This window comes from Oculina patagonica, unplaced genomic scaffold (assembly GCF_052425735.1).
Source record: "Oculina patagonica isolate OP01 unplaced genomic scaffold, crgOcupat unplaced556, whole genome shotgun sequence".
Classification (NCBI taxonomy): domain Eukaryota; kingdom Metazoa; phylum Cnidaria; class Anthozoa; order Scleractinia; family Oculinidae; genus Oculina; species Oculina patagonica.
In genome coordinates, this window is record NW_027558423.1 from 1 (window position 1) to 10,775 (window position 10,775).

The 10,775-nt window shown below is 37.9% G+C and overlaps 1 protein-coding gene across 1 annotated transcript; it reads left to right on the forward strand.

Annotated features, from left to right (window-relative positions):
* Nucleotides 1-153: 153 nt before the first annotated feature.
* LOC144640913 (soluble guanylate cyclase 88E-like) lies at nt 154-10,769 on the forward strand (the record flags this gene model as incomplete). The annotated part of the gene is made up of 6 exons (XM_078499971.1): nt 154-300; nt 419-565; nt 1,222-1,381; nt 2,156-2,265; nt 7,889-7,978; nt 8,321-10,769. Coding segments are annotated over 6 exons (711 nt in total), but the record flags the coding sequence as incomplete, so codon positions are not given.
* Nucleotides 10,770-10,775: the final 6 nt, after the last annotated feature.

Consider the following 10,775-nt stretch of genomic DNA (forward strand, 5'->3'; position numbering starts at 1 on the left):
CTATAGTCAACAAAATACTGAGTCCAATACTTGGCAAAGTTGAATATAGCTACAATGATCCCTGTAGACACGTCTCATAGTGAGAACTGGGCAGGTAAGGCATCCAAGTTATAAAATCATGTTTTGTTTTGTTTTGTTTTTTCATCAAATTAGGAATTTGACAAAGGAAAGGCTTTGGAAGAGAACATGGAAAAGTTGGCGCAGGAGAGAAAACGAAGCGAGGAGCTGCTTTACAGAATGATGCCAAAAGCCATCGCCGACAGATTGAAACTTGGAGGAAAAGCAGTGGAAACGTGTGAGGTATATTTGTTGGAAGCGGCAACGTTCTATCACATTAAATGCGTCTCGATTTTGTTCTGTCTCCCTTCTTTTTCCCTCCTTAACAGACACTTAGCCATAACCAACATTGTTATTTTAGTGCTTCGAGAACGTCACGGTGATGTTCAGCTACTTGGATAGCTTTGTCACAGTTTGTTCTCAGGTGGACGCCATGGAAGTTGTTAACCTTGTCAATAATATGTTCATTGCATTCGACAAGTTGACTGAGCTGCATGATGTTTATAAGGTAATGATATTAATATAGAATAATAATAATAATAATAATAATAATAATAAACATGAGTGAAATAATGTAGGAATACAGTTGATGGTTGAATCCCTATAATTTGAACTTTTAAGAGCAATCGAAAAAAGTTCGAGTTATCGGGTGCTTTAGGTTATCTAGGGTAATTATTTTTTAAGTAATCGGGTGTATAGGTACAATTAGTAAGGGAATGACCTGGAGGGGAATTATAAAGGGTTCAAGTTAGCGGGAAATTCGAGTTGTCGAGGGTTCGAGTTATCGGGCGGGATTCAACGGCAAGTGAATCTGGCGATTCGTCGGAAAGGGTTATCGAGGGTTTCGGGTTGACTAGGATTCGAGTTCTCGGGATCCAACGTCAAGTGAATCTGACGAGGTGTGAAGTGAACCTGCGAGGTGAGAGAGTGACTGTGTCGTAGAAACGTTCACAGTACATTATAGCCATTTTGGAGATTATCGTGAACGAAGCAAACAATCATTGGCACACTAAAATTTTTCGACAAATTTGAAATGCCACTTATAACTGTGAAGAAAATAAAATAGGACGAGTTTAAAATGATTTAAGATTGTCGAAAAATGGGTTACATGAAATTCATCAATACGTAATAACGTGAAATATTAACAACGATTGTGTGATATAGTTTGAAACCTTAGGGGACGCAATGTACATGACGGTCAGCGGTGCTCCAGTGAAGAAGGCGCGTCATGCTGAACCGATCTCGGCAATGGCACTGGACATGTTGGAAGCTGTTAAACTTCTAGAGAACCCTGCCACTAAGAAGCCAATGACAGTGAGTATTGGTAAGCTATGACATTATTCGCGTAGCTAGAGGAGAATCTTTGTATTAAAGGACCTACGTCACAGGGTTTTGCAGAGTTTGGCAAACTGTTATGAAATTAGTGGTGGGTAACTTAACCCATGAAAAAAACATTATCTTTGAACATCTAAAGAAAAATATAACTATAATTTGCGATAGAAATCAGACTTAGGCTGTGAATATCGATATTTTTTAAGACGAGCGGAAACAACTTAAAAAAATTTACCCTCAATTTTTCAAGTTATATAGACTACAAGCAGCCCCTATTTTTTTGCAGAGTCCGTCGAGCGTGAAGAGTTCGGTTTTCCCTTCAAGCTCGACGGAATCTGCGAAAAGTAGTCTACAAGTTAATGTAATCCATTTCCATCCGAGATTAAACCGGTAGCTTGCTTCTGATTAGTTTAGGCGACAAATTCACATTCTGATTGGTAAGATTATTGGAGCGATTTAAAAAAAATTGATTGCCAATATAAATGCTATTGCTTTTTGGAGTCTTTTTGCATCAACATAATGTTAGATACGTTGTTTCATTCACACATCGGAAAAACGTTGTCCTTGCGTAAAAAAGTATGCTCCTCCAAACAAATAAGAAGAATACTGTATTGTATGCGAATTGTATCCAAAAGTAACTCATTTTTCGTCCTTCCTAAAAGCCTTGTGCAACGACTCAAATAACGAATATAACGAGCCCAAGTCACTGGACGCTTAAACGCCTTTGGAATTTTAACTTTGAGTTTTTCCGCGTGTTCCTTAACAGGTATGCACTCTGGTTCCGTGGCAGCAGGTGTAGTTGGTGAAAAAACACCCCAGTACTGCCTATTTGGAGACACGGTGAACATTGCTTTACAACTTAGAACTACTGCCTTGGTAAGCAAGCTGCACGATAGTCTTTGTTTTATTCGTTTATGATGCCATTTTGTATTGGCTGTGCTTGGGGTTACTTCTTGTTTAACGCTATTCAGGGGCAACATACCCCTCCCCAACAGGAGTAATCAAAGGCTCTTCGAGCAACCTCATGGTAATTCGATGAATAAAGTGCCGACCTTCGCATTTTTTCTAAATAAGTGTCCAATAAAGTAAAGAAATCTCACTTTGCTTTATTTTTCCACGTGAGTTGCGTCATTGATGGCTCGTGCTCTCAGGGGTCGTAGCGCTATTCAGTTTTCACAACCAAAATATTTACCGGTTAGTGTATTACCTTTGATCCTTTTAAGCATTAAGTAAATTTGTTTTGTGAATATGTTTACTTTTCTGTCAGCACGTATAGCGTTATTTTTGAGCAGCGAAAAAAGTTTGAGAGAAAAGATACGCCCGAGCACTTCGTGTATCTGCTCGACTCAAAAAGATGAAAAACGGATGACGTGACACGAGGTGACGTGACGCGAAACAAAAACGTGCCGTGGATGTTGTGTTTACTAAAACAAGTCACAAGGCGAGCGTAATAATTTATATATGTAGCTCATAGGTGCTATCAGTAATGTCACAATCTCACTTAATTTGCCTTCCAATGTTTTGTTTTTTTTTTTGTTTTTTTTTTTTTTTAATTGCAACACAACGACATTCTTACAGACGAAACTTACATTACTTACAAACACTAACGGCACATGTTACATTACAACCGCTTCTGCTAAACAACAATAAATATCATATATAGCTGATCTATTTACATTCTTGCTCTACTACTTACTTACTTAATAACTGTTTTACAAAACTGTTCACTTAGAGATGTAAATTTACAAATAATTCTCTTAAGTAACATAGCCAAAACGTAGCTTATATCAACTGAATTAATCAAGTAATTAAAGAGGGGAAAACAAAATGCTAAAAAAATAAAATAATAAGACTATCTTAAATTGCTAGAAAAAAAATGCCATTTATTCTCAAAATCTTTCACTTTATCAGACGTGGCTGCGATATATTTCTCTAGCTTCATCTTTTCCCGCACAAGAGAGACGAAATCTTGAAACTGGAACTTAATAGTATCTAATGCTTTAACATATATAAAATACTTGCCTAAAATGATGAGATGGTTGAGAGCTAAACAGTGAGTGTGACTGCGAATAATTCCGAACATGACGTCTAACTCCGAAAGACTCAATTTCGTGTTACTTAAAAACGAATACCACTCTTGGAATTTATTCCAAAAAGAGGTTGCCTGCGGGCAGTGAATAAACATATGCCATATGGTTTGACACTCAGAAGGACAAAAAGGGCAGAAAGGGGAGGCAACTTTTTTCATTTTGTGTAACAGGTTGTTCGTTGGTAAGATTTGATGAATAATTTTGTATTGGAACATAACTAATTTTATTTCTTTCGTGGCTCTGAATGGTAATAGGTATAGTTTATTTAGGTCCTTCTTCTCGACCCCGCATGCTAAAAGTTTTTTCTCAGAAGTAGGTGGGGGTAGGTTTTCAAGGTCTAACAGCATGTCATATATTATTTTGCAAGACAGTGAACACTTTGAGGCATTTGAGGCAGCTGGGGCCTCAGAATTTTCTCCGAGCAGCGTTTTCCAACTTTTGGGAATAGAGGAAAGAAGGCTATAATATTGCAAAAAGTTACATTTGACTTTGTATTTATTGCGAAAAGAATGAAAAGAAAGAAAGCGATTTTCACCGGAGTCCCAAAGATCAGATATTTGCTTTATTCCTGCTCGAAACCAAAGGGGGTACCGTATCACTTTCCCATTCACAGTTATAAATCTGTTGTTCCAGATCATCTGTGAAAGTACCTCAGTTTTATTAATGGGCGTGACTGCTGCAATATCCTGCCAGTAATAAATAATTCGTTTGTAGAATTCAGGTAAATGCTTATCGAGGTCAAGGAGTTTATAATCATAATTGCATTTAAACAGTTCTGTGCCGCCAACACCAGCTAGGAGTAATTTCGGTATATATTGCCATGGTGCATCAGAGTTCGAACATAGTCGTTTGACCCAGTTAAGCTTTAACGCTTTGTCGAAAATAGAAAAGTCCCTCATGCCCAGGCCACCAGTATTTTTTTGCCTGATTAGAGTGGTCTTTTTTATTTTGGCTGGTTTGTGGTTCCAAATAAAGTCGAATGTGATTTTGTCGACTTCTTTGGCAAAATCTCTTGGGGTTTCCATAACGCTGCAGATAAACACGAGTTTTGAGAGTGCCAACGTTTTAACTATGTTTATCTTGCCATATATGGATAGGTCTCTGCGAGACCACATATTTAAAGTTTTCTTTAACGATACCAATTTTTCATGAAAGTTTTTCCTCTCAGAAACTTCAAGATCGTACGAAAAATGTACTCCAAGCGCATAAACTGGTTCACTGTCCATTCGAAGATTATGAATTGTATCTTTTCTGTAGCGCATAGAGCCGAGCCATAACATTTCAGATTTTGTTTGGTTAATTTTTAGACCAGAGCAACTTTCAAAAAGTAATAGTAAATCAAATAAATTGGCCACTGACTGGGCATCAGAAAGAAGTGCAGTTGTGTCATCTGCATATTGCGAAAGCTTGACTTCTCTATGTTCTTGTATCTTAATTCCTTTTATTTGGTTCGATCGTCTGATACGTTGCGCCAGTATTTCCATGGCGATAACGAACAATGTGCCTGAAAGTGGGCACCCCTGTCGCACCCCACGTTCCAGTTGAAAGTGTTTTGACGCGTGACCGTTATTCAATACGCAACTCGAGATGTTCCTATAAAACACTTTAATCCACTGACGAAGGTCAGGGCCGAAATTAAAAGTTTCAAGACATTTATGAATAAAATTCCACTCAATCGAGTCGAAGGCTTTTTTAAAGTCTAAGAACACTGCAACGCCAGGGATATCCTTCTGTTTAGTGAAATGCATTGTGTCTGCTATTAACCTGATGCTCTCCCCGATAAACCTTCCTTTTACGTACCCAGATTGGCCAGGGTGGATTATGTTAGGTAAGATTTTTTCCAAACGCAGAGCAATAGTTTTTGTCGCAATTTTGTAGTCCACATTCAGTAACGATACAGGTCGCCAATTTTTTTAAGTATTCCGTGTTCTTTTTCTTTTTTGGAATTAAAGATATGATACCTTGACGTTGAGAAATAGAAAGACTACCATTTTGGAAGGCGTAATTGAAGCTATTTACCATATAAGAACCTAGTATATCCCAAAAGTAACGATAAAATTCAGGGGTGAGGCCATCCGTGCCCGGCGCTTTATTGTTTTGTTGCGTGGATGGGTCATTGATAGTTTTTTTCTTCAAATAAGCGTTCAATAATGTAACACAACCTCACTTTATTTCCCTGTGAATGTTTTATTTTTCCATGGGAATTGCATCATTGATGGTTCGTGCTCTCTTCGTAGCGCGAATTCCGTATTTTATCACAAAAATATTTAAGTGTAACCTTTGATCCTTTTTAGCATTAAGTAAATTTGTTTTGTGAATATGTTTACTTTTCTGCCAGCACGTATAGCGTTATTTTTAGCAGCGAATAAAATTTGAGAGAAAGATGCGCGTTTCTGCACGACTAAAAAAGATCAAGAACGGATGACGTGACACGAAGATGATGTGACGCGAAACAAAAACGTTCATGAATGTTGTGTTCACTAAAACGCGTCTTTGAATGTACATGTTTTCTTACGTGAATTGGTCATTGATAGCCTATGCTCTGAGGCTTCGTTGAGCGAATTCTATTCTCTTTTATCACCAGAGGATAAGTGTAAGTGATCCTCTTGATTTGTTTTGTGAAATTCAATTTAGTTCCCTGAGAGAGAGAGACCCTGGAACGAGTTTGAAGAATAATTTGTTTCTGATTGACATCAATCTCGAGCCCAGAGTGACCCCCGGCTCCGCGATCCGTCAGCGGTTGGTCAGCGGTAGGGTCGCCGGGACTCACTCTGGGAAACTGAATAATAATTCAGTGTCTTACTGGTCCTCACAGAACAATAGAAATCAACACGGAAGTCTGAAAATCTTCCCCGGAAGTAAACCAAACCGGAAACCCTGGAAAAACATTTTTTGTTTTCCATGGTCAAATGTTCAGGTGTATTACCTTAATTTTGTAAAACACCTAAGAACTCGTCATATGGCGCTACATAAATGAAGTATTTTCTAATTCTACCATTCTTTTTGAACTCAAAAGATACCTTGAATAAAAAAGGACTTCCTTTAAGCGTCGATTCCGAGCGGAGTTTTAAAACAACAACCACGGCGTCACCAAGGACAAGGTCGATTGAAAACTCAATTTATAGTTGACTTACAAATCTCGCTAGAACTACTGTTTTCTTTCAAATCTCCGTTACGGTTGAAAAACTGAATATCGCAGACAGTGCTCGATTCAAAATAATAACTAATAAAGCAGAATTTGAACATTACGCATTGTTGTTTTGCTGAAAAAAGGAATTGTACAATTTTGTGTACGTGAATTGCGTGAATGTGTGCACGAGCTGAGTCGCCGAAATGCTAATTATACCTTTTGAATAGCGTTGACCGGTGTGGCCTTTAACGTCTTTATTAATATTACCGCTATTTGACGAGGAAAAAATTATTTGCTCCAAAACATGCAATCTATCATGAAAAGATGCGCTGTCAGCGAGAAGCCTTTGAAATATACGAAAGTCGCCAAACAAAAATTTTTATCAACAGAACAATAGCTTGTCCGTTCGTTGTGCATTATGTAAATTTCTTCACTGTCGTCCGCAAAACAACAACGAACACATGCACACAGTCAGGCGGAATCTTGGAAGGCAAACAAAATCTTTGATTTAAAACCATTATAACAGTATGCACAAGAAAGAGACTAACGGAAATCAAAACACCAGACGCTCTTTTGTTGACTCTCTCTTTTGTTAACTGCAGAACGTTTTTGTTACTTTTGTTGCTTCGATAAACACCAGTTCTGTCAATACTGTGTTAGAAATAGTTCAACTTTCTCGATTTACTTCCGTTCTGGAAAATTTACTTCCGCTTAGACCTGAGAGCATGCGCAATAAAAACCGGAAGACCAAGGTTCTACCTGAAATCGACCTGAAATTGATCTGATCGATTCCAGTTTCCCAGAGTCCGTCCCGTACCGCTGACCGACATGGACGGACTCTGGGCTCGAGATTGGATTGACATGTGCTGAATGCGTTTAAAGGACCTTTCTGTCAGCACGTTTCTCGTTTAATGATGAATTAATTGCGGTTTGATATCAGAATCCAGTGAGTGAGTGAGTGAGTGAGTGAGTGAGTGAGTGAGTGAGTGAGTGAGTGAGTGAGTGAGTGTTCGAGTGAGAAAATGAGGCCAATAACATAACCTCATTACCATTCGGTAAAAATCAGTACTAGTAGTGTTATGGAAACTTCGCAATACGCTGGGGATATACCTACGATGGACAAGCACCCTAATCTAGTGGAAGTAGCAACGCTCCTTGTCAATGTATCCTACACAAATCGGGTCAGGCGTAGACCGGTGCCAGTGGACTTGAAGAAAATGTTCACCTTGCTGTTAATCGATTATATACTCGTTCGTTGATGTTGTTTTTTACCTTTCAGCCAATGAGAGTCCATATCAGCGAAGCAACCAAAAAATGCTTGGAAAATACAGAATTTCGAACTGAATTTCGAGGCGTGGTGGAACTGAAGGTAGCTATGAAATAATTCCATTGTTTTATTATTATCGTTTTATCTAAGTTTGCGTAACAACTTTTTAGAGTTAGTCGTTGAAAGAACTTTTAAAGTAGTTTGTACTTCTGGTAATGCATTGAGCAGAGTCACAGTCAATGTTGCCCTGTTTTTTTTACTTAAGCGATGTTAGTAAGTGACTGTTTCTTCGCCAGTTTTGTGTTCAAATTTCTACTCCCTACCCAAACTTTTTGGTACTAACTCGAACAGTTGATTTTGTACACTGCTCCTTGTCAGTCGCTTGTTTTGCCATCATCCGTTGATAATAATTTATTCTTTTATTGCCTTTTTTCTTTTCAAAAGGGTAAAGGAAAGACGCGAACTTACTGGATGACTGGAAAAAAGAAGTCCTCAAAATAAAAAAAACCCCGACTACTTTTCTTTGTTACCCGCCTAAGAGCAGGCTCACGGTCACACGCATGAGCGAAAATCAGGCAATAATGGATGGGATATTTGCAACGTGTAGCTATTTTAACACTTCACTTTTCCAGTTAACTTACAACTTTTTATAAAAACACACACACATACACAAACGATTTAATAATAATTTAATAATAATTTAATAATTTATATAGCGCTTTTTACATGTGCTGATCAAAAGCGCTTTACAGTAATTTCATTAAAAACAATAAAAAGTATAAAACAACTAAAACCTAAAGGTAAAATACAGTAAAAATTTAAAAAAATACATTAAAATGCTGATCTAAATAAAAATGTCTTAAGTTTACTTTTTAAAACACCAAGTGTCGTAATAATACGCAGGTCGGCCGGCAAACTGTTCCATAAAGCCGGTGCAGATGAAATGAAGGACCTGCCGCCAAGTGTTGGGCGCATTGTCTCCCGTGGAACTTCTAATAATAGGCTACTATTTGAGCGTAGCGAGTATGAGCTCGCTTGCTTAACTTTCACTAAATCACTAAGATAAGATGGCGCAAGACCATAAATTGATTTAAAGGTAAGAATTAAAATCTTAAACTTAATTCGATGAGCAACGGGAAGCCAATGAAGCTCGTAGAGGGCTGGAGTTATATGTGAGTACTTTGGTATGTCTCATAATTAGTCTTGCAGCGGCATTTTGAACACGCTGCAGTTTGGAAATTTGAAGATTTGGCAGTCCATGCATTAAGCTATTACAATAATCCAGTCGAGAGGTAATAAAAGCATGAACAATTGTACGTAGACTATCAACAGATGGATATTTCTTAATTCTCCTTATATGCAAAAATAAATTAAAGCAATAACGAGGTACCCTTTTTAAGATGATCAGGGTTCCTCGCATTCATGAACTATTACACCCGCTTTCAATGTTTTGTGCATAGTAATCTTTCTACATCCATCTTTCGACATCATCTTTCGACAGCGTCTTTCAACAGCGTCTTTCGTCGTGCTGTTTGAAATGAGCCAATCAAAACCGATGTAATGCCAGTATGCTGTGATGGGCGAATTTCGATCCGTGTTGTTTGTTAAACATGTCGAAAGATGGATGTCGACAAAAAGCCGCTATGCACGCAACAATGAACGCGGTTGTAATTCAAATTAGTTGTAAATATGGTAGAGACACCTTGGTTTTATATACATGTAAAAAGAATGGGGAACGGTGAGGTTGGTTAGGGTAATGAATGGTGTTGCAAGAAAATTCCTCTGAGATTAATCATTCAACATTTTTGTTTCGATATGAGTAACACCCTTTTCAGAGAATCAACAATATCAAACTAAGCTTGCTTCATAAGAAGTACAGGTCGCTACTTAGTTTTGAATACACGCACTTTGCCCAGGAGGACTTCCATATGAAAGGGACGAGGATGCTCCTCGTCTAGCCTAGGGTGTAAATAACGGATGTGTGTCTTACTTGGGGTGTTCAGGATAGAACGCCAATATTTTTGTTTTGTTTTCACACTGATGAAGGGGTATGCCCGAAACGTTTGTGTTAATTACACAAAATGACACTGTTGACAACATTTTTTTCTAGTTTTTGTTTTGTTTATAGTACTAATTTGAAAGTGTCACGCATCTACTGGGAATTTTTTAACCCGCATTTGTCGCCAATATTTTTAGCCGTCGAGGTCTTGTGAAGAAATGTAAAACGCCTTCGCGTTGTATTGTGTTGGCTGTAAGTGTCGAGTCCGATCAAGCAAGAAAAATAGAGGTCAAAAATGGCTTGTGCCACGCCCAGATTGGTCTCATTTAGGGGCATAAATGCAATTTAAATTTTATTTTACGATGAGCATCCAAGTCCCTTTCAAATGAATGGGCCCCCCTTCCCACACGGGGGAAGGGGGCACTTAACCAGCAACCACGTGACCAGCTTTCTTTCATTTACACCAATAAATACAGTAAAAACCCGCGTGTAAGAACCTACTTTTTTCAAAGTTTGGCAAAACAGGTTCTTGTATTATGGGGTACTTATTGACAGTTTAGGCTAAGTAGGTTCTTAATAAGGTTCTTAATTTCTACAGAGTAGACATTGTTGTTGATTATCAGAAAATAGTATAAAATCTGGTCTGTTCTTCATTATAAATATTTATTAATGTACCCATGTTGCCAAAAGTCCAACAACATACTGTATATACCCCAGTAACATCACCTTTCTGGTTTTTGGTAAAAAATATATATATAAATTAAATAGTTAAATCCTACATATAAGAACCTGTAGGAATTTGTTTGGCTAAAAAGGTTCTTATATTTTGGGGTATTATAAAAGCAAATTTCTGCCAAAAGGTTTTTAAATGCCTAGGTTCTTACACGCGGGGTTTTACTG